Here is a 26,772-nt window from a genome sequence, read left to right as displayed (position 1 = left end):
AGTATTTCTTTAACTATTATAAAATCTATATAGGAGATAAGTATAACTACTATTTCTAACCTAAATAATATAATAATAGTCCTCTATGAAACGTCTATATTATATATACCCTCACTAGATAGGAACTTAGAAAGTTTAATAGTAATATCGCTATATTTACCCCTAGCTAATAATTCCTTATAGAATACCTCTATAATAAATAGATAAAATAGGATGAATATTAATATAATAAATGCTAGATTTACTATAAAGAAAAAGTATACGCTTAGAGAATTGCGAAGAATAGACCTTAACCTCTTTAAGTTAGATACTATGAAAACAGCTTTATAAAGGTATAATAGAAAGGGAAGTAAATTACCTACCTAGAATACCTAGAGTAGTTAAAAAACTAGACTTACCTACTAATATAGAACTATAATAGGTAATAAGGAAAAGGTTTATCTACTAAATATTATAAGGATATTAAGGTAATATAGAACTTAAAGTTACTATTAATTAATAGATAATATTTATGCTAATTAATAGTAGAGCTAAAGCAAACTTTATTACCCTCTAAGCTATTAATAAGCTAAAAGTACTATAAAGAGGAAAAGAATAACTATATTAGTTATATATAGTAGAAAGAGAAGAATTTAAGTATAAAGGAGGTACTATCTATAATAAAACTACACCTTTTAAGATAAGCTACCTAAATTAAAAAGAAAGAATCTAATTCAATATTACTAACTTAGGAATATATAATATAGTACTAGGATTATTCTAGCTATAAATAAGCAACTTATAAATAGATTAGAGCAAAAGCTAACTTTATTAGGACTATAATAACTTAATCCCTAAGTAGCCCTATTAAAAACAGGCCTTAAATAAGCTAATACTATATAAAATAATAAGATAATATATCTACTACCTTAAGGTAAAAAAAGCTATATTATAACTATTAACTATAATAGATCTTAAATAAAAGAATAATTTACTTCTATTTATCTTAGAAGAATATAGAGTTTATAAGAAACTTTTTATAGCTAAATTAGAGATTAAACTGCCTAAATATATTAGTTTTAATTATAAAATCCCCCTTAAGGAAGGGAAAGAACTATAATTTAATAAAATCTATAGACTTAACCTAATAGAGATAGAAGCCCTAGATAAGTACTTTAAAGAAAACCTTAGGAAAGGTTATATTAAACCTTTAATATCACTAATAAGAAGCCCTATCCTATTTATACTAAAAAAGAATAGAAAACTATAACTATATATTAACTATTATATACTTAATAAAATAATAATTAAAAATTACTACCTACTACCCCTTATAGATAAGATAAGATAACTCCTATATAGAGCTAACTAGTTTATAGCTCTTAATCTTAAAGGGGCTTATAACTTAATCTAAATAAAATAAGGTGAAGAATAGAAAACTACTTTCTAGATATAAAAAAGATATTTTAAATACCTTATTATACCTTTTAGTCTCACTAATATACCTATAATATTCTAGAATATAATTAATATAGTATTATATAAATATATTAATATCTATATAGTTATCTACTTAGATAATATCCTCATCTTCTCACCTATACTTAAGAAGTATAAAGAAGACGTTCACTATATCTTATAAGCTTTTTAGAAAGCTAAACTCTTAGTTAAACCTAAGAAAAGCAAATTTTATATATAAAAAGTAGAATACCTTAGATTTATTATTACCTCTAAGAAGGTTTATATATTAAGAAATAAAATTAAAGCTATTAAGGAATAACTAGAACTTAGTAACCTTAAGGAAGTCTAAAGATTCCTAAGTTTTATTAACTTCTACTATAAATTTATTAAAAACTATAGTAAGATTAATATAGCTCTCACTAGCCTTAGCTATAAAGATATACCTTTTATATAGGAAGAACTATAATAGATAGTATTTCAGAAAATTAAGAACTTTATTACTAATAAACCTATCCTAATTATCTTAAACCTAATAAAATAGTTTAAAGTAGAACTTAATATATCTAACTATATAATTAGAGTATAACTATTATAATAAGATTCAGAAGGATGCTTATACCTATACGCCTTCTTCTCTTATAAGTTCTATAAACTAAAACTTAACTACTAGATATATAATAAAAAGCTTATAGTAATTATTAAAGCTTTTAAAGAATAGAGACCTAAACTTTTAGGAATAATTTATAAAGTATTTATATACTCTAATTATAAAAATCTTTTATACTTTATAACCTTAAAAGTACTTAATAAATAATAAATCTAATAGTTAGAATTCTTCTTAGAATTTAACTTCTAAATAATCTATTAAAAGGGATTAGATAATAGTAGAGCAAACACTTTTAGCTAATAACTAAACTATAATATCTTAGTACTTAAAAAAACCTAGGTAATTCTTAAATAATAGGATAATAGAGATCTAATATTAGCAGCTAAACTCCTAATAATAGCTAAATAATTTAGTATTAGCCTAACTAATAAACTAGATAATAAAGTAATTATAGAATTTTATATACGCCTTATATATAGTTACTAAAGAATTATAAAAACCTAGAAATAATTATAATAATAATATAAAAAAAAGGTTATAAGAGAATATATAGTAAAAGTGATTAAGGATTATAAGGTATACCTAAAAAGTAAACCTACTTAATATTAACCTTATAGTATATTATAACCTTTACTTATACTGTAAACTACTTAGTAATCTATATCCCTTAACTTTATTATTAAATTACTAAAGTCTTAAGAACCCCTTATAAGAGTATACTTTAATAGCGTTCTTATTATTATAGATTAACTTATAAAGTATACCTACTTTATCTTATATAAAGAAGTAAATAATACTAAAGAATATATATATACCTTCCTTAAGTATATTATTACTAACTATAAAATACTTAAGGAAATTATATTAGACTAAGATAAGATCTTTACTTCTAAGTTCTAGAAGTTAATTATATTATAACTTAGTATTAAATAATTAATATCTACTATGTTCTACCTATAGACTAATAGATAAATAGAATAAATTAATTAAATCCTTAAAACCTACCTCTATACCTATATTAACTATAATTAAGATAACTAGGTTATACTTTTACTAATCGCCTAATTTACTTATAATAGTATAATTAGAGAAAGTACTAAGGAATCCCCCTTCTACCTTAACTATAGCTTTAAACTAACTACTTATAGAGAACCCTAAGTAGGCCTAATAGTAGTTAAAGCTACTACCTTAGTATAATAAATTAAGGATATCTAAGATAATATTTATAAAGAACTTAAATTTATCTAATAATAAATATTAAGATTTAGTAATAAATAAAGGATTAAAGGACTAACCTTAAAAGAGGGAGATAGTACCTACCTTATATAGCGAAATATTAAAATAAAATAACTAAGTAATAAACTTAACTATAAAAAACTTAGATCTTTTAAAATTTTATAAGTTATTTTACTAGTTAACTATAAGCTTAAACTCCTAAAAACTATAAAATACCACTTAGTATTCTATATTTCACTTCTTAAGCTAGTATTATAAGGATTATAAATAAATAACCTTATTATTATAGAAAATAATAAACTAGAGTATAAAGTAGAAAAGCTACTAAACCACTAGTATAGAGATAATAAATAGGAATACCTTATTAAATAGAAAAACTATAGATATAAAGATAATATATAGAAACTTAATAATAACCTACTTAACTATTAAGATAAGATTAATAAGTATATTAGAACGCTTAATTATATTAATCTTAGGGATAGATTAAGCCTACCTATAACCTTAAAAGAATTTAAGGAATATATAAAATATACTAATAAAAGAGAAAGATAAATATAAGAAGAAATATAATAGAAACAAAGAGAAGCTAAGAAATAAAGAATATAACTCCTATTAGTATAAATATAACTAAGAGGATACCTTAGACTAGTATAATAAGAAAATATATCTATTTAACTAGGAATATTAGAATATAACTAAGACTCCCTTAATAAGAAACTCAGAGTATTAGGATTCTAGTTAAGAATTAAATCTAAGTCTAGAATACTAAAACTACTTATAGACTAAATCTCTAATATAAGAGATATTATTAGCTCCTCTTCTATAACCTCTTAACCTTTTTAAAACACTATCTTTTTCTACTTATATAAGTAATCTAACTACGCTATAGACTTATCTAACTTAGCTTATATAGTATATAAAGTAGCTACCTTCTTTTTTAATACCTCCTCTTTAGCTACTTTAGTATCCTCTAAATAAGTAGCTTTATCTAATAAGTAATTAACTAAGATAAGTTAGTATTAGATAGGAAATATAGTAAAAATAAAGATTTATAAGTATAAATAGTATCTACTACTATATTATAAAACTACCCTAAATAAATATACTTACTATAAACTTTACTACTAAGAAGAAGTTTATAATACTTCCTTAAAGAATAATAATAAGAATAAGGTATATTAATAACTAGACTAAACTTAGTAATATATAAAGTATAGTTATAACGATAAAGAGTAGAGGTAGTACTTAATTTTAATTTCTAAATATAACTTAATATAGTATTAATATTATAGATAAAATAGGAAGTATAATTAATAGATCCTTAACCTAAGACTAATAACCTATTTATATTAGGTCTTAAAAGTAAGACTTTTAGAGAGGGGACTTAATATTATAACCTATTATATATAGATAATAGTTAACTAACCTACTTAAGCGTTAGGTAGCTAGGATAAGATATTTATACTATAGAATTAAAAGGAATAATAAGGACTTACTTAGAATAGAAGAACTATAGTATAAGTTATATAATAATAAGATAAGAGAATAATTAGTAGAGTATAAGAAGAAATACTTAGCGATTAGTTAGTATTACTAACTAATTATAATTACCTATATACCTAGGTAATTACCTAAAAGTAGATAAAAGATACTATTTAAGATTTATATATAATATAACCTAAACCTCGCTTAAGGTTAGATTTCTATAGCTCTTTAGTAATTAACTTAGTATTTATCCTTATAGATACTCTTAGCTTACCTTTACTATAAATTACTTATTAAGTTTAAGACTAATTACCTTAGTCTCTAAAAGACCTAATCTACTATAGCCTACGACCTATAACTTAGACTACGACCTTAGTGTACTGTTATAACGTGTTAATCCCTAGCTTCTATTAGTAGACCCTACTGTTGGATAGCTAACTGTAACACTTCTATATCTCATATAGAGTAGTACGTTAAGTTATTACGTACCTCACTAAATAATATACCCTTAAAAACCTACCTTATATAAGTAAAGCCTACTTACTAATAAAGTAGGAGATTTAATATATATACTATATAGCTTAAAAAAACCCTAAGATAACTACTAAAGCCCTCACTAATATAATTAATAAGAAGGTATTAACTACCACTATACACTAAGCTCTCTATACTTATAACTACTATAAATAGAAAGCTATAAAATAGATCTTTCTTACACCTAAAGTATAACTTAAATAACTATATAAAGTATGTTTTTAGTAAAGTAAAAATAATAAATTAGTTAAAATATAGCACTTAGTATATTATATATTCTTAACTAACTTTTAGACTATATATACTAATAAGTATTTACTATAATCTACCCCCTCCCACAAAACTATATAGGTTTAGTACTACCCCTCTAAGAAGTAGGATAAAACTTTTATTAATCTAAATTATTATAATAAACTAAGAATCACTATAATATACTAGGGGGCTATTTAGAAAATAGAGAGGTTATAACTTATCTTTATATAAAGAGACTTAACTTCTAAGAAGAATAAGTTTATAATATAAAGTTATATATAAGCTTTAGAGGAAGGTTTAGTTCTAATCTATAATAATATAAAGCATTTTTAATAGAATAATATATCTATCTATATAGTAAAAGCCTTAATAGATTAGTTATATACCTAAAGTATTAATATTATCACTTAGCCTACCTATTTACCTAATCTTAACCCTATTAAGTATATCTAGATATATCTAAAGTAGTAAGTATATAAAATATTCCCTTATATTACTTACCTAAATAGTAATATAGTAGATATTAAAAAGTTAAAGTAATACCTATATATAGTATAGTAGGCTATACTATAGAGGTTTATTTAATACCTATATAAGTTATTACCACGCTACTAGAAAGCTATTCAGAAAGTTAGGGGCTTATATATACAATATTAAATACTAGATTTCAGGCTTTTAATCAATATAACCCATTTTACTATATAACGTCATTTAATAAATTTATTAAAGTTAGGGGGTTAGGTGTTAGTAGCTAGGAGAGTCCTAGTGGGGCGGGTGGGCTCAGACTTTTAGACAAGAACTGTACATCTCAACGCAATGGGGAATTGCCATTGACAGGTTCGTTGACTTGTACTGGATAACCCACGGAAAGGAGGGACAGGGATGGGACTGGATGCCAGCATATGCAGACAACGGAAGCCTATCTATGTTTTCGAATGAGACCGGAATCACCGCAGGCCCGACGAAATTTCTACTCCGAATGGCTCTGGCGCAACCTCAAATCACCAAGAAGAACCGCGACAACCTAGAGATCAGTTGCGACATCACCCAGAAGTACGTTGAATCTCGCGTCAGCTGCTCGTTTCTCGCGGGCCAACGATCTTGCCGAGTCATCGAGCAGCGATTGTCACAAAAGACCCATGCGCCGGAGCAAATCACCCAACTATCTTTCCCTCGATCTTTCGACTTCTTCGCCGGCGAGATGCCGGTCGCCACAGGTCGGGATATGACCGGCTTCATCGACCCGACTTTGTATTATCTCAAAGATCCGACCTACGAGAATATCTCGTCTGGCACGGCAGTCCTCATGGACGAACTCGACACCTCGAAAGTCGGCGCACGCTTTGGACAGCTGCTCAACACGTATCTCACCCTTAGCCAAGTTTCCAGCACGATTGCAAACACCAGCGCCGAAGCGGATGCCGTTTTCCAGCCCAACATCACCTTCATAGGGGAGTCGTCAACTCTGCTGGAGACATACGTCATCTCGAAGCTGTGGATATCACTCTGCTTGCTGTCTGCCGTCGTTCTCCTGGCTGGAGGCATCCTCAGCGTCGTGTTCATCCACTTGACCCACGGTCCTGAGATTCTTGGCTATGTCTCCACGACGATCCGGAACTCGAAGTACATTGATCTGCCGTCAAGTACAACCTGGCTGGATGGCTCAGAACTGACCAATGAGCTGAAGAAGTTGAGGATACGGTACGGGTTCATTCGCGACGAGTCGAGGCAGCCAATCATGGCCGTCGGGCATGAAGAGGAAACTGCTCGGATCAAAGATGTTTTGGCTAGGAAGTAGATTGTTGAGAAATGAGATGATTAGGGCAACTACGATGAACTTGGATTTCCTTTAAGTGAAAGTGACTCTTGACCCAAAAGCTGCATGGCTCCTCCTGTATTTGATCTCCGGAACTTGGTATGAGAAGGCGGATCCGACCACACAAGTCGGAGTCAGGGAAAGAACCATTGATGCCTTGCAGGACAGCACCTATCCTGAGTGCGCCTCTACTGCTTTTCCATTTTCAATATCATTCATCATCTCTACCGTACGTTATCCAGTCTTCAACGAACATCAGCAAGTCTTCCACGAAGCATCCACGAAGCATCAACAAGTCTAACTAACGCTGCGTCACCACATTATCCCCCCTGACATTCTCCATCTCGCATCAGCATCGTCTCATTTGATTAGCACAAGAACATCTCAAAATGTCCCCTGGCGCCTCCAGCTCCGAACAGGATGGCATGAATAGGCCACCCGATTTTCCTCAGCCACATCAATTCAACTCGTCCTCCGACTTGGAGGATTCGCCAGCTCCAGCCGATGCTCAATCATCAACTTCTCAGCAGACGGGCGCAGCTGGACCTCCAGCTGCACCATGGACACCTCGATTGGCGTACGCTGCAATTCTTAGGACTCGGCCTGCTTCGTCTTCTTCTCCACCAAGACCAACTCCCGAACTACCTCACCATAGACTTCCTGGCTCGCCTAGACCAGCTCCATCCGATACTCAACAGTCCACTTCCCAGCAAACGGGCGCGAGTGGACCTCTCGCAGCACCACGGCCAGTTCGATTGTCATACGCTGCGGTCCTCAGGGATCAGCCTGCCTCGTCGTCTCCTCCTCCAAGATCAACTCCTGAACTACCGCACAGCAGATTTCCTGCTTCGCCTGTACCAGTCCTTCGGTCCTCGCCACCAATAGCTCAGGGTCGAACCCCTCGGCTTGTACCTATGACGAGACCGTCTCCACTGTTGAACGGCACGACAAGGTCTCCCAGCTTGAGCAATCAATCTCCTCTGCTTCTTCCTCCTCAGAGATCAACTCCCAATCCAGCAGGCCTCAGACCTCCTGGCACTCCCCGGCCAGAACGTCTGACGTCTCCGTCGAGCTTCAGCAGCAGTGATGCAGCGCCCTTTCCCCCTGTTCCAACGTCAGCTCGCGGACAGACGAGCTGGAGTGGGCCTCCGGAGTCGCCCCAGCTAGCAAGTCGTGACTCTTCCTACGAGCTACCACCCTTGAATCGTCCTCCCATATTGACGCGTGCCACCACAAATGACAACGTACCGATCCCCTCTGCCCGAAACGATGCAGCACAGGGCTTATCTGCGCCGAACACGCAGGAAACTTCACAGGATGCCATGGACTGGAGGTCTGAACCTGGCGCCACAGCCGACGACACCAACCGCTCGGGAACAGGAGATACACAACAGCCGACCCAAACACAGCAACGCCAGGACGGTTCAGAGATGTGTTCTAGGCCTCGACCACCTCATCCCGTTTCGAGATCTCGTTCTCCGCGCGCGAGAAATCAGACCGGTTTCCGAAGCCGCGAGGATAGTGCACAGTATGTGTCACTTCCAAGCTTGCGGCCATTGCTTGACTAACATCACCTAGGAACAGCGGTGCTCTCCGAGGGGGCCCTTCCATTCAACCAACGCAGGGTAATATCCCACCACGCAATATTCCTGAGGCTACGTTAGCAGTGCCTACATCTCAGGCACATGCGTCCTTGAGTAATGATTCTACAGTACCGTCTGCTCTGCCTCAACCCAGGCCAGAGACTATCTGGAGAGACAAACTTGACGGTGACCCCATGGAGATATACCGTTCGCCACATCCCTCGAATGACGGAAGTTCAGCTAGCCCCTCAGTGCCGGAGCGAACTCATGGATCTTCATCTGAGCATATACCCAATGATGACTCAGTCACCCCTCAGTCTAGTGCCGACGATGACCTCGCCGACCCTAGCTTCCATGCAAGCTCTGCATTCGAAGATCTCACGCAAAACACTCCATTGGAGCACGACACACAACCGGAAGACCCCCCCAGAGATAGCTACCCATCTTGGCCGCAGAGTAGACCAAGTAGGTCCCCTCCCCGTACCAACTCCTACCTATTGTCTGAGGGACAACAAACCCTCTCTCTGCCTCACGAACCACTACAGGCAGTTTCTACAATAGCCCAGCCTCAAACGGACACGGGTCTTGAGGAAGATCTCGGGGATCTTAATGTTGAGCCCGAGTCACCCGGTTCCAAGTAGCCCGAAATGCAGTCGATTGGTCTTGTTTGAATAAGGAATGGATTGTTTCAGCGTGCAGATTATTACGAATGATAGATACAACGGTTGGACATTAGCCCAGCGTCACATGCAGAAATAGATGTTTACTTGCGACGAGACTGCTCAATGCCTACTGCCGTGATCTGAGAACCGCTATCATCTGCCAGAAAGCGCTTTGATCCTAAGGACAAGCACCGGGATGCCTCTTGACATCTTAATGGCAGCCATCAGTACATACTGGTCGCCTGGGAGTTTCTTTGCGCACCGGTCCGACCACGGACCCGCGCCGACCAAGTGGGAAACCGACGACCATCTCCGAGCCTCATCGTCGGTCTGAGGGCCATTCTGAGAAATAGCGTCGTCGAGTCCTGTAGAATGCGAGCTAATCATCTCCCAAATCGAGGCTTGAGCGTCGTCGTTTGTGTTGATGAAGCAGCCCAGGCGGTCTTCCCCCGCAACTTCCTTGACGGCAACGGTGACCTTGCTGCTGTAAAGATGAGGGGACTCACAATGCGTCACCGAACATTGAAGAACGACTTGGTGCGCATGCGACTCGGGGATTCTGAAAAAGTCGATGCCGTCATCCTCTGGTTCCAGTCCTGGGAACGTGCCGGGCGGGATCGTTGACCTGCAAATACCGATCCGTAGCGGCTCGTTGTCTTCCAGTGAGACGGTGAACATGTCCAGTCCCCTGAAATCCTCCTCGACTTGTTGGTGCGATATCTTCAGGTACATCGGAAGCGGGTCGTCAAAGCGAATTTCGGCCCGTGGGATGTAGTAGATGTAGGGCGAGCTCAGCCTGGACACGGACAAATTAGTGTTGGGGTGGAGATTCTGCAGCTCAATGCAGAGAAATCCATTCAGCGATCCTCGGGCACCATCGAGCCTTTCTACAATCATGCACTTTGGCCACAATAAGCACCTACGTCCTCCGTTGACCAGGGTTGTCGGCAGTTGGACATGTAAACCGCGGCTAGTGATGGTGGGGGGCGTATTTAGGAGCATATCGGGGCCCCAACTGGTGTCCGCCGACCAGGGCTGTAACGTGATCACATATTTCCACCTCCAAGTCACTAGGAAGCCAACTCTGTGGCCCTGGAGATCGACCATCTTGATATCCTTGAAAGCACTGGGTGCCGTCGCCAAAACGCCGCATGTGGTCGTCTGTCGCGAAAGGCCTGTCCACAGCAGAATGCTTAGGTCCTCTGATGTGCGGAGAATTTCCTGTTGAAGGCGGATGAACGCCTGCGAGCCCTCTCCGTAGAGCAGAGGCATATGTATGCCGAAGATGCCCAGGAGACAGTAAGCAAGGTCCTCCTGCCTGGTGGTTTTCCTATTTGAAGCCCAAGACATACGTTCTCCGGTGGGAATAACGGTATGGGTGGTTGTTCCGTCTAATATGTCGCGCCGAATACCCGTCTTGTCGTGTAGCAAGTCGAGCAGAGACACCTTGGTGCCGACTTCTTCCCAGTTCTGGTCGTAAAATTCAATGGCCCGGGGAGCTATAAGCTCTTGAAGAGTCCATCCTCGGGTAAACCATTTGACATTGTGAAATTGTCGGCGATCGACATCCCCCGGATATTGAGATGGTAAATCGCTCAGGTAGACGTAGCAAATTCTGGCCTGCCGATACCATCGAAACATGGAGTTGATGGCCTCGGAGAGCTCGGCGCTCGATGTCTTGTCGATGCAGCACGTGTCTAGCCAAGCCCAGTCATAACCGTCGCGACGTGCCTGTGCACAGCATGCTTCGATCTTCTTGAACCCTTTTTTGGACCGCCCAGCAGTGGTTGACAAGTCCTGGAGGCTCACTTCGTCATTTTCCCAGGTGTGAGAGAGGATGGCGTATGGAGGGACGTCGCCAATGAACTCATTGAGATCGAGCGTCGTAGTATGAAGAAGCCTCATGTTATCTCGCTCTCAAGAATAAGCTCGCCGGTTATGCGCCCACTTGGCTGTGAAGGTTGAAAGCTGACAATCAGGCTAGCGGTTGGGATCAGTGGGAAAGCGAAGCACCCCCATTGGTAGCCAAGACAAACGGTTTTGTCGCGCATCTTGCTGCATGTGTCATTGGCCACAGGCGACTGCATCATCAGTAGCGGTTCAAATAGAGCTGGATGGCAGCCTGATGCAAAGTCAGCAGGAGCTTGTCCGTCAGATTATCCGTAAGCAAATCAAGTTTTCCTGCATCACAGCATCACAAAAGTAAAGCCAAACGCAATTGAAGCATCATTCACCATGACCTCCCTCCAAGCATCGACGTGGCGGACTCTTGGCCTGTCTGTCGCCGCAAGCTACGCGGTCCTCGGGGCGTTGGACGTCCTCCTTCCGTACCGGGCGGGGTATGAGTTCTTCGGGCTCCCGCCGTCGGATGCGGTAGGGCGACTGGTGCCGCTCCTCGGAGTACGGGACCTGGCAATCGCAGCAGCGCTGTTCGCACTCGCGCGGCAGGGCAAGGGTCCGGAGATGGGAACGGTGATCCTCGCCGGGACGATCCTCTGCGTCTGGGACGCCGTGGCCATTTGGCAAGCAAAAGGGCCGAAGTTGTGAGTAGCTTGGCTAGCGAAATGAGACCAGGCTCGCTGACATGATGACACTCGCAGAGGCGGAACCATCGCGGCCGGGGTGGTGGTCGTGACGGGCATCGGCATCGGACTGGTGCGGTCATGAGACGAGGCAGCCAGGGGATGGTAGCGCAGCGCAAAGTGAAGGGGCAACTCGGTCCTCGTGATCTCATCACCGAGGCTGCGCGTTCTCCCAGGGTCCTGCAGCTGGGTTGAGGCGAGCTTGGTGGCATGACGGGTGGAGGAACGAGATTGGAGCGGGCGAGCTAGGTCCTTAGGCGTGTGTGGCTTTGGGGGTCTCCCGTGCGCCAGACGTCATCCGTCGTCAGAGTCATCAGGGGGCGCGCGGGCCGAGAGCTTTGGCAGCTGTCGCGACTCGCATTGGATGTTTCTGATCTTTCCATGCGGCGGCATCAACGGTCGTTTAAATCGATAAAGGCATTTACCAGACGGTATCAAAGCAGCCGACGTCTCCGAGGTGATGGAGCTGCAACATCAGATGCAAATGGTAAGCAAACACATCCCATGGGGAAAGCTCAGCAAATGGGAGCTTGCCATGACAGCTTCCCCCAATCATGGGAGCTAAGGATCCTCAGGCACAAAGTGCAGCTTCGGGCAGGGACTGGGCAGGGCAGGCACTGAAGGCAGGCACTGCTTGCCGTGTGGTGATGCAATGGGGAGGGGCAGCAACGCCTGCACGGGTGCGCTTTCCCCAGGCTCAAGGGTCACGGGCGGGGTAAAACCAGGTCTTATGCAGCAGCTGCGGCCAAACAGCTTCCCTTCTCTGCGCGAAAGCGTCTCCCGACCCCCAGCGAAGCGAGTGACAGACCACATTCTCGACCTGCTGGACTGGCTTCTACCTATCGAAGCTCTCCGTCCCATGTGCCTTGTGCCTGAGCCAGCAAGCGCCCATTGCCATACCAACCTGCCTGCTTTACCTACTTGCTGGCTTGATTGTTGCTTTCCAGACTGAAGCGAAGGTGGCTGACATCCGAACGAGTACAAAACACCACCACCTCCCATTCCGCCCCTCTTTCCTCCCGCCTACATCAACAACATCGACACTACAACCCATACCCATCGCGAACCAAACTTGCACTTGCAACCAACCGGATATCCTGAATCATACAGCTTGTCCAGTCCACGAAAGCAAGGCGGAGGAAGCTTTTGCATATCTCAATACCACTGAAAAACAAGGCGAGACATCCCTCGACCAAGAGACAGTTCGCCCCGTTCGACCGCAGATACGAACCCAGAACCAAAGGTCCAAACAACCAAGAACCATCAAACTACCCCGGCAAAGCACCAATCCACCATGGCCGACGACAGCACCAACAACACGCAGCAACCCGCCGTCGACGAGACCCCCATCTCGCCCTCTCGCGGCGACCGCAAGAACTCCCTTGAGGCACACCTGCAACACCGTCCCGACCGGGCGGAACTCGTCGAGAGTGAGTCTCGCCCGTCACCCAATCCCTCACAATTCGCCTCCTTTGCCTCACGGCCTCACTTCCCTGTTTTCCCATTTTTCGAACTACCACCGGACCCCTGCAACCACTCTTCCCTCCAAACCCCACCACCCGTCTGCCCGCCTCACCCGCCGATCCCAACCACTAAACCCAGAGCATCCACCCGCCGGCGCATCATGAACATCACCCCATGATTTCCTCAACGAGCAAACCCGTGAGCATCGTGACCACAGAGTGACTGACCAAAACCCGCCTCGCAGAGAACATCCTTCCCGCATCTAACGCGGCGCCGTCTTTGATCGCCCACCAGAAGGAGCTCGAGATGCACATGCGCGCAGACTCTCTCAACGACAAGCTCTCCCACCGTCCCGACCCCCAGGAGCTTGTTAAGGAGGGCGTGCTCAAGGAGGACCCGCGCACCGCTGAAGACAAGTACGCCGAGGCCATCGAGGACGAGTACGCCAAGCGTGAGGGTGGTGCTTAAAGTCGTCTCGGTCACAGCCTCATCATGCTCCCCCATGAATTGGGGCGGACGGGATTGATTGTGGGGAAGTGAACCCGGCACTCTTGCGATTGCGACGCGACGTCAACGAGCCGCTGCGGATGACTTGCAATACGATGTAGGATCAATCGCACTTTGCAGTTTACATGTGGAGGCGGACGGGTCCCTTGTTTTCCTTGATGAGATATGAATAAACATCCAAACCAAATCACACCCAAAAACAGGTCGAATTGATGCTGGAACCGGGCAATGCGGGACGTGTTTTTCCTTGCAGACGGGTGTCCTTAGCTAGCTGATCTACTTGTTTCCCAAAATATCACAAAAAACAATAATCACTGCACTCAATCACGAACAAACATGCTCGTGCCATCGTCTCCATCAGCCCTATCGTAAATGCGACCATGATGCACACAATCAAGATGCGATGACATTTCAGGGTCCCCATCCCATCCCGTACCCATCCCCATCCGTCTATTCTTGGAACACTCCCGCCCGTTCGAGGGTCGTTTACATGTGAACCAGCCCCTGTCGGATTTGCATGACCTCATCGCCTTGCTCCGAATTCCAGAGCCAGTCGCTCTGATCAGAAATTATACTGTACTTTGGAGCTGTTGTTCCCTGCCTGCCAGGTCAGCGGGCCCAGGCCTGGCTTGGTGGTGTCTCTCCTCTCTCGAAGCCACTCCAGCACTCATAGCTGCTAGCTGCCCTTGCATGAAAGTACCATACTGCGGCAATGCAGGGCAGCCAACCGCCGTAGCGAATCACCGGCCACCCGACCGCCCAGCGTCGCAGCGCCCGTACATACCCAGCTCCTCGGGGCATTTACTCGGGGCCTCAGTCAGGGAAAACAAGGAAGGGGACCACTGAGACCCCAAGGGTCCACGGGGCGGAGGGCATGTTTTGCAGCAGCCGGATTCTGCACGTCAAACAGGACGGGACGAGAAAAAGAACGAAGCAAGTCATCCACGACGGACAGGCATTCACTCTCCAAAATAGTAACTGCAAAACATAATTATGGGACACCGAAAGGGGAAGGAGGTTGAGCAATGGGGGGAAAAAACAATGATTTGTTTGAAACCAGGTGTTGTTGAAGAAGACGCTGTTGGCTGCTAATGCATCACCCGCGAACCCCAATCTAATCTAAACAGGCACATATACACACTGCTATGCTATGATGGTACAACAATCTGCAAGTAATCAATTCTGTGCCTCCCTCATGCCCTATGACCCCGTCGTCTTGGGTCCCTCCGCGTGCATCTCGCATTATCATCCTTGCCCGTGAAAAATCTCCAACTATTTCTCCGATATCCCATAAATGATACGAGTATGCCGTACAGATGTTCTCGCTGCCGCCGATGCCCCCTGATGCCCTAGTCCCTTAACGCCAATGTATGCAAAACGAAGAGTTGATGATGATGAAAGGTGGAATGGTATCGATGTCGATGGCTCAGGATCGACGGAAGGTGCCGCCGTAGTTTGGTGAAGGGGCGCCGTGCTCGTAGCCCGACTGGTTGCGGTTGACTACCGTGACTCTCTTGGAGGAGACCTTGCTCGAGGACATGTGGTTCTCGGCGCCGTGAACGCGGTGGTAGACAGGGTCGGCTGGTGAGAGGGAGCGAGGGGTGTAAGAGCCGTTGGAGGACGGGTAGGAACCCGAGGATGCGGTGTAGGCACTGCTGATGGAGGGAGCGGCCTGGTGGATGATGACTGGTCTGGAAGACATTTTGTGTAATGTGAGGTTTTGTTTGTAATGTGTGGTGGCGAGGTTGGTCTCGAGAACGGTGACTTGGTAGAGATGAGAGAGGATGAAGACTCGGTTGACGAGGATGGCTTTGTGTAGGCAGATGTATGGTTGCTTGCTTGATAAGAGACAAGAGCAGGACTAGGAGAAAAGGTCGAGGGCAGGATAGATATATACTTGGAGGAGGAGGACTGTTTGCAAACACGCTTGATCTGGGATGGGATGGGATGCCTCTATCAAGTACACTGGTACGGGGGCATAGCCATCAGCACTTGCCGGAGCCAGGGTCAAGCCGGTCGTGGGCACAGCAGACGGGACCCATCTGGGTTGCTTGCCTGGCCATGCCATGCATCCGGACCATGCCATGCATCCGGACCATGCCAGGCCAGGAGAAAGGCAGCCCTGGGGAAAGTCTTGCAGCCGTGTACGCGGCTGAGCACTAAGTGGAAAAGTGGCCAGGAGACAGGATGTGGTGGTCGTTGGCGCTGGGCGACGGACGGGCGAAGGTGGACAGGCAGTGGGGGCGGGTAGCATCATGGAGCCCCCTTGGACCTCGGACCATGAACCTTGGAACCTGGGGCTGACCATGAGAAAGAAGGGTGTCGCCTTGCTGCTGGAAGTCCTTGGGCAGCTTTGTCATAACCCGGGCCACTGGGTGCAGGGACCGTTGGGCACAGGATGAGGGCAAAGGTGGTTAGTCTCTGTTTGTTAACGTCCTGGATCACCAAGGAAGCAGGGAAGAGCGTTGTTGTTTGATGTTGCAGGTGCAGCAGAAAGGGTGGTGTTGCATGGTGGACCCGCCAGCATGGAAAGGAAACTCTTGCTGGAAAAGTCCTGCCGATGCCTCAGTAACTTTGTCAACTTCGACCCGGACCAACGTCCCGGCGAATGACAGAGCTTCTGCTGCGCGAGAGCAGTGCCCCGGTGGCGAACAACACGGAATGATTGGCCTTGACGACAACTGCAGGGCGCATTCGCCAGGGCGATGATTGACGGACTGCCGCTCTGTTTCGGCCTATTACTGCCGCCTCCAGGTGTGTGTACTTTTGTGTCCGTGGTGAACCCTTTGCTTCATGACACTAGCATTTTACGCCCCCCCAAATTAAGCGCGATTGATATTTTCATCTTGCTTCGTCATGCGCGCAACGGGAAGCAAGTGCAAATCGTACCAGAAACCCGGAGTGCATGCCAGCCTGCTTTCATTACGAAGCAGCAACGCGCGTTTATGCAGCCTTGAGCCTGTGGCTGCTCGGCGCCCAGTCTTGTTCAGCTTTGGGGGCTGTTTTGCAGTGAAAATGGAAAAAGCTTACAGCCCAGGAGGCCTTCATTGTCTGTCTGAAGTCTGTCAATGTCTGGACTAGATCAGGCTGCGGCATAATTAGATAGCCTGGGCTGGAGGGAGCATGGGCATGGTTGGCTGCTCCAAGCGCCGTGCAGCAAAAGCTTCGAGGAAAGGCCCCGAATGGTCCGACGTGGGTTGTACGTGTCCATTGTCTTCGAAATCCGAAGAACGTCTTCTTTGGAGTGTGAGAGGCCGAATCTGGCATTCCACAAAGTTGAAAATTTTTCTTCTTTCTTCTGCCGTCGATGTATGCTGGCTTAGACCCCGGCGAAGCGACGCCATCGCTGCCCAACCTCCCAACTCATGGCCTGATGGTCGATGTTCCTCGGTCGTCATTGCAATCTTGCTTTTCTGCCCTCTCATCTCAGAGTTTCCACTCAAACGGGACCGCCCGCAGGAGACAAGCAAAAATGTCTGTGTTTTTTTTCTCGAAGCGGCCCAGTCGGGCTCTCCAACGGGTCAGAGAGTTCGGATCGTGCCTGATGTTATGAAGATTGCTGGGGGGAAACCCTGTCATGCGGGCTGCGACAGCGACCCAACCGGCCGCCATCCAGCCCTTTCGATCGGGTCTCCAGCGGGTGAGTATGCATGTGGCAGCGATCGCTCCAGTAGCGCAGGTTGTCTGCAGCGTGTTATGCAGTGAATGCACGAAATGGGCAACGGATCGCGGATAGCAGTATGCTGCGAGTGCTCTTTTCGCCGTGTGGAGTGGTTCATGCCTCTGGCGTGCAGGCGGAGATGGGCAAGTAGGGCGGGCTGCATGGTTTGATCTGCGACTGGAGGTCATCGACAGACGGGCAGACGGGCTCTGGCAGAAGAGACGACTGAGCTAATGCCGATGACACTCGAAACGGCAAACCCCCAAAAGCGTAAAGCACGGGTGTGCTAAAGTGCGCATGTCCGTAAGCCTTCTCTAAGTCACCCACGTCGCCGTTCTATCGTTTGTTATTATCATATCGACATGCCGGACGGATAGGCAAGGAACCCTTTTGCGTCGACCCTCTACGAAGAGAGGTCGGTCGGCTGATTCGTCTCTCTTGCTGCAGTAGTCTCCGTGAAGCTGGCAATCGACTGGTGCTCGGGCATGTCTGACAGGCACGCGACAGCGCCGACTCGCCGGAGGTGGGTAACACCTCAACAGCACCTCAACCGCAGGCCGTGATGGTCGCGATGACTGTCCTTGGGGTTGTGATTGGCGTCGACGTCGAGCTAATGAGACGCGACTGCGTGGTCCCTGTCTGTCTCAACAGCTCGTGTTGTTCCGCCTCGGCCGAAATGACATTTGGGCACGCTGCACAGCCCAGACACCGATGACTCCATCGCAGCCACGTCGAGATCACAAGCTGTGGCTTGGAAAAAGAAAACACCAAAGTGTAGAAACCGGGAACCAAAGCGACGACCGGTCCAGACACACGAGGCAGGACATGCTGCGGCTCATGGATTCCTGGGCGAACTGGGGTTGAGTCAAATGACTCGGAAGAAAGCCGATCGCGAGTCCAAGGCGGTCGATAGCCTCATGTGCGGTTGACAGACCCCCACAACTATCACCAATAATCCTCGTGAACAGGAATGGTGGATGGGAGGGTTGCTTGCTGGTGCTTGACGTCACGCAGAGTCCAGAGCTGTCAGCTGGAGCTCAGCTGGGGCAGGTCCCTGGCGATAAGCCACCCTCGTCACATGCAGGTGCCCTTTATCGATAACGAAAACGGGTCCGTGTCTCCGGATTATCCCTGTGAATGAGCCAATCGGAAAATAGCAATGATGGAGAGGCGGCGTGGCTTCAACCCACCACAGCTGCCCGGCGGTGGCCCCTCGTTGCAGCTGTCTTCCTTGTTGCTCGCCAGCTGTTCGTCTCTAATTCGACCAATTGACCGCTCAATCACAACATCTCGACCTTCTTCACTACAGTCTACCGCCTCACCGTCCCAATTCAGCTATAATGCAGGGTCTTCTCCTCTCTCTCGGCCTCCTGGCCTCTAGCGCCGTCAGCGTCGCCGCCGCCGAGCTCCAGATCGACGTTACCCAGGCCGTCGAGTGCGAGCGCAAGACCAAGAATGGCGACAAGGTCAACATGCACTACCGCGGCACTCTCCAGTCCAACGGACAGAAGTTCGATGCCAGTAAGATGCTGCGCCAATTGCCAGATGCATGAATGATACTGACGTCTCTTTTTTCAAGGCTACGACCGCGGAACCCCCTTCAGCTTCAAGCTTGGTAGCGGTCAGGTCATTAAGGGGTTAGTCCAATCACTCGGCCGACAAGCAAAGGCCGAAGAAACATGACTGACAACGTTGCAGCTGGGACCAGGGTCTTCTCGACATGTGCATTGGCGAGAAGAGGTAAGATGGGCGACAACCAAACGTTCGAGACCAACCGATCCTGACGCCTTACAGAACCTTGACCATCCCCCCTGAGCTGGGCTATGGCAACCGCGGCATGGGCCCTATCCCCGCTGGCTCAACCCTTGGTATGTACAACCGACAATCAAATCATTGAACGATTCCGGCTAACCATTATCCTCCGCAGTCTTCGAAACCGAGCTCATTGGCATCGACGGCGTCCCCAAGCCTGAGAAGATCGTCATCAAGGCCACCGAGAAGGCCAGCGAGGCCGCCGAGGCAGCCAAGGAGGGCGTTGCTCAAAAGGTCGCCAGCAAGGTTGCCGAAGCTGCCGATGTTGTCAAGACTATTGTCGCCGACTCCGACGCTGACGGCCAGGAGCACAACGAGCTCTAAACGGGAGCATCCATATAGGGCGTTCGTGCGTTGGCTAGAAAAAAAGGAAAGGCCCGCTTTCGGCTTACTGCCTTTCCCAAAAGACACACGGGTCTGCATCATAGCATGGACCGGCGAATACGGGTTGACATGAGAAATATTTGACGTGCAACGAAGTTGTTATGATTCTAGGCAAGCAATAATGCCAATCAATTTACGCGATGGTTCGCCTGACTATGTACAGCGCCTGCGACTGTGTTGACGGTCACGTTATGGTCATTTGTGATTACATCATGAGATTATTGAGATTGATTGCTAAGTGTCTCAGTACAGAACAAACAAAATCTCGCCTTCAGCGCCGAAAGAGATCATTATTTACTCGTCTGGGCTTGCTCTCGGCTTGACTTCCCAGTAACTTATCCATCGGTTCTTAACCAGCCTGGTACACAGCCAGGGCGGCAACATGTGGGTTGATCATGGTCAGGTTGTAAGGCGTGACATACAAGTCGGTATCAGTCAGCGCCAAGAACATGGTTGAGTTGATCGCCGGGTCAAACTCCCAAGTCGACACGTTCGGCTGGATAGTGTACGCAGTGCGGTCCTCCAGACTGACGTTCTGCAGGGCAGAGTACGTAACGTTCAACTGGGAAACCCACGCGGCGAACTTGGGTTCCTTCACGTTCGTCGAGGTGATGTAGCTGTTATTAGGGCCGACCGGCTGACCCGGAGCATCCCACTGCAAAAACACCTGCCGGCCAGCATACGAAAGCGGCATGGTCCGGTTCTGCGAGATAGCCGGGTTGCAGTCCTCCCCGGGATCCGTGGCGTTCACACAAGACTCGGCGTCGGTGATGTTCCCCGTCGCCGCCGTGTTAGCCCACCCGCCGGTCGTCTCGTTCCAGGCACTCGACCCGTCGATGCGGTACGGGTTGGGCTGGTTGAGCACGTGCAGCGCGGGAAAGTTCTGCCAGATCAACCGCGTCTGGTTCCACGGGCAGCTGGAGATGTACGGCGCCAGCAGCGTCCACGCCCAGCTCTGCGGGATGCCGACGGTGTGCCACTCGGGCATCGGGAACAAGCCCTCGAACTGCCGGAAGATCATCTGCTGGCGCGCCTCGGTCGTGATGCTCTGCAACAACAGCTGCGCGGCAGGGCCCGAGTTCAGGTGCGGCAGGAAGCCGTAGACGCCGGCCTCGCCCCAGCGCGTGAGCTTCTGGTTGAAGTCGATGTACTCGCGGAGGTTCGAGACGGGGTAGTTGTACGTGCACTGCTGCGGCGCCTCGGCGCCGAGCATGTTCGTGATGACGGTGGCGTGGCCGATCTCCTGCTCGGCCATGAACTGCAGCAGGTACCGGTCTTCGGCGTTCAGGCCGAGCTCCTCAAAGTCTTCGACGGGGTACGTGGCCAAGCCCCAGTGGAAGAGGTCGAGCTCGATGTACTCCTGGTACAGAGCCAGAGCGAGAGATTGGTAGTCGAAGTCGCTTTGGACGCGGTATACAGGCGCGGAGCCATTGGTGCCGAGACCGCCGGCAGGAGTGTACGGCGCGGGCTGGTCGCCGTGGAGAGCGCCGTCTGCTGGGTAGTCGTACGCATCGTCTGGGGGAGGAAGTTGCGGCACCTCTGAGGCGAGAATGCTGGTTGAGATGGCACCCGTCGTGGTTGGCGATGGGCCGGTGTAGGGACCATGAGAAGTCACATCCTTGACGGGAACTTGGGAAGCGGTGAATGTTGGTTCAGAGGTGACTATGGTTTGAGGCTCAGAGACGAACGGGACCGCTCGGATTGTCGTCGCTAAGGCGAGAAGCCCAGCATGTCGGATGATGCCTCGGGGCGCCATTATCCTAGTCATGTTGTTTTCTGTTAAACATGTGCAAAGAACACAGGTTGTCTTTGAACGGATGAACAGGTCTTGCTTCTTATAGAAGACAAATTTGGCTTGCACAGCTACGCAAAGCGTTGGAACTACGACTCCATTACAACATCACAGAATCACCTCCCGATCTCGGCTCGCCATTTCCCCAGCGACCTAGGCATTAGCCGCTGGGGATGAGTTCATAGACTCGGGATGAACGGCTCATCGGAGAATTTCTCATCTCAAAAGGAAGAATTACGGGGAGAATTGCAACGTCTTACTCATCTGCTACAGAGTCTTTGGGTGTAATTGTGCCGTCATCCGCCAGATTGAGCCTAACGGACCAGCTTACAAACAAGCTCAGGCGTTGTATTTCCTCGGCATACGAAGGGGAAATAAGAAATCATCGGGTTCCCGATGTTCCAGGGTAGAACCGCAATTATTCCCACAGCCTTACCAACGGAAAGACGTCAGTAGTACCTCACGGAGTCAGGTCCGGTGTGGGGCTAACCGGTCCAGGGGCGCGCCTGTGGATTTGCTCCGCCGGGCCGTGACTGGTCGATCCCGGTGTTGATGACGCTTACATCGGATGGGTGAGGCTCTTTTCGAAGCCAAGATGGAATGGCCCCTTGCTTCGGAATGTGGAAGGGCGTCGGGAAGGACGTTCAGTTAGATGAACTTATGGAACAATAACTGCGCGATGATGTTCAGCGTGGGAAACGACATAATTCTGCGCGTCGTCCTTGATTGATCGCCGGATGTTTAGGTCCGGACGAAGGTCGGATTGTCACATTTTCCATTCTTGGTGCCAACCTAAGCGACCTGTTTGGACAAGCACAGCAAATCCCGATCAAAGACCTCGACACTCAGAAAACATGGGGCACACAACATGATCGAGATTCATTAGCACGTATCTCAATTTGAATCAATCTCATCTAAGCAACTCCGGCGACGGTCCGAGGCTCTAGCCTTCGATGCAAGATCTAGCCGCGCGGAGTCTATTACTCTAGCCTCTCAACTACCGCCCCCATCTCCGGCGCCGTTCCAAGATTCGGCCACGCCCTCCACATCTTTCTAGTTCTGCTTCCGCATTTTATCTAGAGCATCAAATCCACGTCATCTCGGTACGGGTCGCCGCCATACTCCAAGGCCAAATTGTTCCTCCACCGGGCTGACGGTTAGTTACCGTCCAACACCCACTTCTTCTTGTCGTAGCTCGCGGGCCACACTCCGTTCTTACCGGGAGCAATGATGCCGTTGGGGTCGAGGGCGTTCTTGATCGCCTCATTGAGCTGCATCTGCGCGTTGTCGTTCCAGTTGAAGGCGTCGGCGACGGGGTCCATGAGGGCCGTGTGAGCGCGGAACTGGCCCCAGCCGTGTGCTGTTGTCTCCTTGATCAGCTCGTGGGCCAGCTTGCGGATGCGCGTCACGTCGTCTGGGACGTCGAGACGGTACGGGATGCCGACAACATGGTCTTGGTAACCGTTAGCACAATGTTTCTCGTTCGAGATTGACACTCAAGATTCGTGACTTACGGAGTTCTCGCATGCCGACTGCGAATGCACCGAGGTAGTCGAACCCATACTTTGTGATGAGATTCTTGGCTACGTCGTGCTGCTTCTTGGCGTCTTCGCCCGAGACCTTGGAGATGGGGGCCCACAGGAGCTGACCGCCGTTGGGAAGCCAGCTATAGCTCATGTTAGCTCATGTCTCCGGTTATGTGATGACAAGCAACTTACTTCAGACACCTCAACTCCTCCACTGTCGGAATACCCTGCATCAACAACTCACGGGCACGCAGCGGGCTCTCCCTGGCGCGGTCCTCGGGGAGGAAGAACCGCGAACCCGGTATGGCGAGGAACTCGTGCTTGATGACGCCCAGGAGGACGTCGCGGACGGGCTTCGGCCCATAGACAGCACCAATAAGCTGCCACCGTCCGAAGTCGAGCTTCTTCGCAATGGCATTGACTTCGTCTTCGGACAGCGGGCCCTCCTTGTCGGTGTACTTCGTCTTAGGCCCGCAGTGCGCGGCGTTGAGCAGCGTGTGCCGGAGAAACGGGACGTTCTGGAGGACCATCTGAAGGCGGAGCGGCCTGATTATGTCGACAACCTTGGGCAAGTCCGAGTCGTTTTCAAAGGTAATCTCGTACGGCTGGTACCCGCCGGGGTTGGGCATCAGCCACATCCCGATCTTGGTCACGATGCCTAGGTTGCTCTGCGAGAAGAGGCCATCGTTGTAAGGGCCGTAGCCGGTGTTGAACAGCTGCCACGTCTCGCAGCCAGGCTGCTCGTCGGGGCGGAGACTTTTGTCGGCATTGGGGTTCGGCACGCCGCCCATCCCCGTACGAACCAGCTTCCCATTCGGCAGCACAACCTCCATGCCGCAGTGCATACCCCAATGGTCACCGTACGGCGTCGCCCCGACGCCTCTCTCGACAGCATTGCCGAGCACGGAGCCCTGGCCGACAGGCACAGAGAGCCACAGATGTTCGCGTAGGTTGTGCTTCTCCAGGTACTCGTGCAGATCCCTGAAGCTAACACCCGGCTCCAGCAGAACATAGGCGCCTTCCACGTTGACCTCGAGGATGCGGTTCATATGGTGGCCCAGGTCCATGACCACGGAGCCCGGGACGCGGGGGGAGGCGCCGCCGTAGCCGAAGTTGCGCCCGAGGGAGATGGGCCAGACGGGCATGACGAGGTCGTTGCACAGGCCGACGAGGGCCTGGACGTCCGGGACATGGCGCGGGGTGACGACGGCCGAGGCGACGAATTTTGTCTTTTCGTAGAGGGGGAAGTGGTCGTGTGACTTGGGCTGGTTCAGGTACGAGTCGCCCTCGAGGGGCTTATCTTTGGGGATCACGCGGACATTTTCGGTGCCGCAGATCTCTTGGGCGCGGACGATGAACTCTTGGAACTTTTCGGGTGTGAAGTTTGGAGGGAGAGTTATAGGTTCTGGGATTGGTGCCATTGTGGATGATCGGATGGTTGGCTGCGTGGAAAAGGGGTTCTCTGGATGGGCTATGTCCAGTAGAATGTGGAAGACAGAGTTGATTCTGATGTAGATTGTCTCTTCACATTGTCATTTGGGACATTGAAGCCTTTTTAATATCATTCTCGACCATCGGTCTCGCATCAATCACTATGCAACCTCAGCATGATGGTGGATCCTCGAGACAAGTCAACCTCGCGGACCGGACCACGATCAAGCAATTCATCGTACGGAGGCAACGTCGTGGGGCATTTTTCCATGCTCGTTTTAGAACCGCAAAGATCACCTTCGGGCAGAGCGTATACAGGTACGGGGACAGTCGGCAAGAGCTAAGTAAGCCATGCTACCCGGGGAACTACGAGAGACCGAGGCTCTGTGCCGACAGAGTCGGGTCCGTCCGAAGTCGATAATGAGGTACGCGGCTCTTTCTACTTATTGAGGGGTGGCTTGCAGAAGTCGCTTTAGGTCAATGGACCGACCACCTGTTCGACGTCGACAGCTGCCTAATACGAACACCAAGCAGACGCTTCCTCGTTTCGAGACTGACAGATGCTTCCGACATGTGGCTTGAGAGATGTCCGGCGTGGCCAGGATGCCGACTCCATGTAAGTGGTAACTACCGTCCGTGGCGCAAGCTGCCCATGGTTATGGTTTTCTGTCGCAGCTGGGCTGAGTTCGATAAGGTACGAAGACACCCGCGTGTCAGGAAACTCTGTTCCACCTGACGTGACGGGTGTCGTGGAGCAGTTTTGGGTTGCAGACTGAAGAGGCATAGTATGCGAGTGAGAGCAAAACAAAAAGTAGTCTCTTGTCCGCTGGGCCTCCTGACGATGGCCGGCCTTGCAGGAGAAACGAGTGGCGGAAGCTGCGGACCTTGAGTCGACAGGACAGAAACTTGACATGAAACGTTATTTGACGGGAACCTTGAACACACAGACAGCCGTTCCCGCTGTGAGATGCTGCATGCTGCAAGATGCAGTCTTGACAGACAGCGTCTTACCGTCGCAGCGGGAGACGCTAATGAAACGAAACAAGTTGAGTTGGTCCCGTCCACCATGTCCGTGGGGTAAACCAGCCCGTCGGCTCGTTCGGTCGGCGCTGTCCGAGATGGACGGGCGGCAGATCATTACGGTTGCACACCCTCTTCGCCATTTCTCTCTCTGACACACGCCGATAGCGACAGCGACACATTACGCTTATTTTTCTCGTTTTCTCTTGCACTCGTCCCATCTCGATTTTGGGTTGCTTGCGTTCTCTTTCAAACCTGCCACACACCCAATGGCGTGCTTGACGTTGTAAAGCCGCAGCCCTAAGACAGGCGGGCGGGCGGACTGAACCGGGGTGCGGCCAGTTCCGGAGGAGCGGCTGGAGAATTCTCGCATCGGCCATCCTCTGTCGGCGCGGAGCGGACTGCGCGGTGTTTCTAGAATGTTTCCTGCTTTGGGGTTCATCGGCTGTTCGGCCCAGCAGAACGAAAGGGGAGCTTGGGACACTATGGGAGCCCAATACCAACACCACACACGCCCTCGGTCACCGGGTATCGTTGCGATTGCGAAATGTTGCGAAGTGCGAGCGTTGAGCTTATTTCCCCCCCGGTGGCAGCAGGCAGAGCCGGACATTGGCGAACCCCCCATGAAGCTTTGATCGGGGGTTCCCACGATTGCGAACTGCGTTGGGCAAAAAGGGAGGGCGGGATATGGCACGCCGACGGCCTTACGCTCGTGAGCCACATCCCGAAGTGCGGTGCCAGATTGTCGGGCGAACCTGAACACCGTTTCTGCTGAGCGGGAGAACGTCATCAGCCAAGATCCCCTTTCCCTTCAGACAGCCAGCCACACACACACACACTCACACGCGTCGCACACACACCTTGGACTGAGACTAAACTTCTGGGTTGGAACCAATCCCTTGATCCAGTCGCGTCTTGTTCGCTCTCGTTGAGCTGTAGGTATTTAAGATTAGGGTTGTGTCCACATCAGCTCTA

The 26,772-nt window shown here is 48.0% G+C and overlaps 8 protein-coding genes across 8 annotated transcripts; 4 read left to right on the top strand and 4 right to left on the bottom strand.

The window, feature by feature from the left end:
* Positions 1-6,536: 6,536 nt before the first annotated feature.
* On the top strand, positions 6,537-7,355 carry GCG54_00013778 (uncharacterized protein; the record flags this gene model as incomplete). Its single annotated transcript, XM_045413626.1, has 1 exon — positions 6,537-7,355. The coding sequence occupies one exon, from the start codon at positions 6,537-6,539 to the stop codon at positions 7,353-7,355; it is 819 nt and encodes a 272-aa protein (XP_045269697.1).
* Positions 7,356-9,771: 2,416 nt separating this feature from the next.
* Positions 9,772-11,523, bottom strand: GCG54_00013777 (Vegetative incompatibility protein HET-E-1; the record flags this gene model as incomplete). The annotated part of the gene is made up of 1 exon (XM_045413625.1): positions 9,772-11,523. The coding sequence occupies one exon, from the start codon at positions 11,521-11,523 to the stop codon at positions 9,772-9,774; it is 1,752 nt and encodes a 583-aa protein (XP_045269696.1).
* Positions 11,524-11,853: 330 nt separating this feature from the next.
* Positions 11,854-12,285, top strand: GCG54_00013776 (uncharacterized protein; the record flags this gene model as incomplete). Its single annotated transcript, XM_045413624.1, has 2 exons — positions 11,854-12,161; positions 12,219-12,285. The coding sequence occupies 2 exons, from the start codon at positions 11,854-11,856 to the stop codon at positions 12,283-12,285; spliced, it is 375 nt and encodes a 124-aa protein (XP_045269695.1).
* Positions 12,286-13,494: 1,209 nt separating this feature from the next.
* On the top strand, positions 13,495-14,132 carry GCG54_00013775 (uncharacterized protein; the record flags this gene model as incomplete). The annotated part of the gene is made up of 2 exons (XM_045413623.1): positions 13,495-13,630; positions 13,909-14,132. 2 exons carry the CDS (start codon positions 13,495-13,497, stop codon positions 14,130-14,132), a joined length of 360 nt encoding a protein of 119 aa, XP_045269694.1.
* Positions 14,133-15,597: 1,465 nt separating this feature from the next.
* On the bottom strand, positions 15,598-16,531 carry GCG54_00013774 (uncharacterized protein; the record flags this gene model as incomplete). Its single annotated transcript, XM_045413622.1, has 2 exons — positions 15,598-15,980; positions 16,477-16,531. The coding sequence occupies 2 exons, from the start codon at positions 16,529-16,531 to the stop codon at positions 15,598-15,600; spliced, it is 438 nt and encodes a 145-aa protein (XP_045269693.1).
* A 2,641-nt stretch (positions 16,532-19,172) lies between these two features.
* GCG54_00013773 (FK506-binding protein 2) lies at positions 19,173-19,968 on the top strand (the record flags this gene model as incomplete). The annotated part of the gene is made up of 5 exons (XM_045413621.1): positions 19,173-19,353; positions 19,412-19,469; positions 19,531-19,572; positions 19,627-19,700; positions 19,760-19,968. 5 exons carry the CDS (start codon positions 19,173-19,175, stop codon positions 19,966-19,968), a joined length of 564 nt encoding a protein of 187 aa, XP_045269692.1.
* A 409-nt stretch (positions 19,969-20,377) lies between these two features.
* On the bottom strand, positions 20,378-21,796 carry GCG54_00013772 (Protein rds1; the record flags this gene model as incomplete). Its single annotated transcript, XM_045413620.1, has 1 exon — positions 20,378-21,796. The coding sequence occupies one exon, from the start codon at positions 21,794-21,796 to the stop codon at positions 20,378-20,380; it is 1,419 nt and encodes a 472-aa protein (XP_045269691.1).
* A 1,100-nt stretch (positions 21,797-22,896) lies between these two features.
* GCG54_00013771 (Vanillyl-alcohol oxidase) lies at positions 22,897-24,767 on the bottom strand (the record flags this gene model as incomplete). The annotated part of the gene is given in 4 exon segments (XM_045413619.1): positions 22,897-22,970; positions 22,986-23,273; positions 23,335-23,486; positions 23,539-24,767. The coding sequence occupies 4 exon segments, from the start codon at positions 24,765-24,767 to the stop codon at positions 22,897-22,899; spliced, it is 1,743 nt and encodes a 580-aa protein (XP_045269690.1).
* Positions 24,768-26,772: the final 2,005 nt, after the last annotated feature.

This window comes from Colletotrichum gloeosporioides (assembly GCF_011800055.1).
Source record: "Colletotrichum gloeosporioides strain Lc1 chromosome Unknown consensus_11, whole genome shotgun sequence".
NCBI lineage: Eukaryota > Fungi > Ascomycota > Sordariomycetes > Glomerellales > Glomerellaceae > Colletotrichum > Colletotrichum gloeosporioides.
This window is presented reverse-complemented; position numbering and strand designations above follow the sequence as displayed.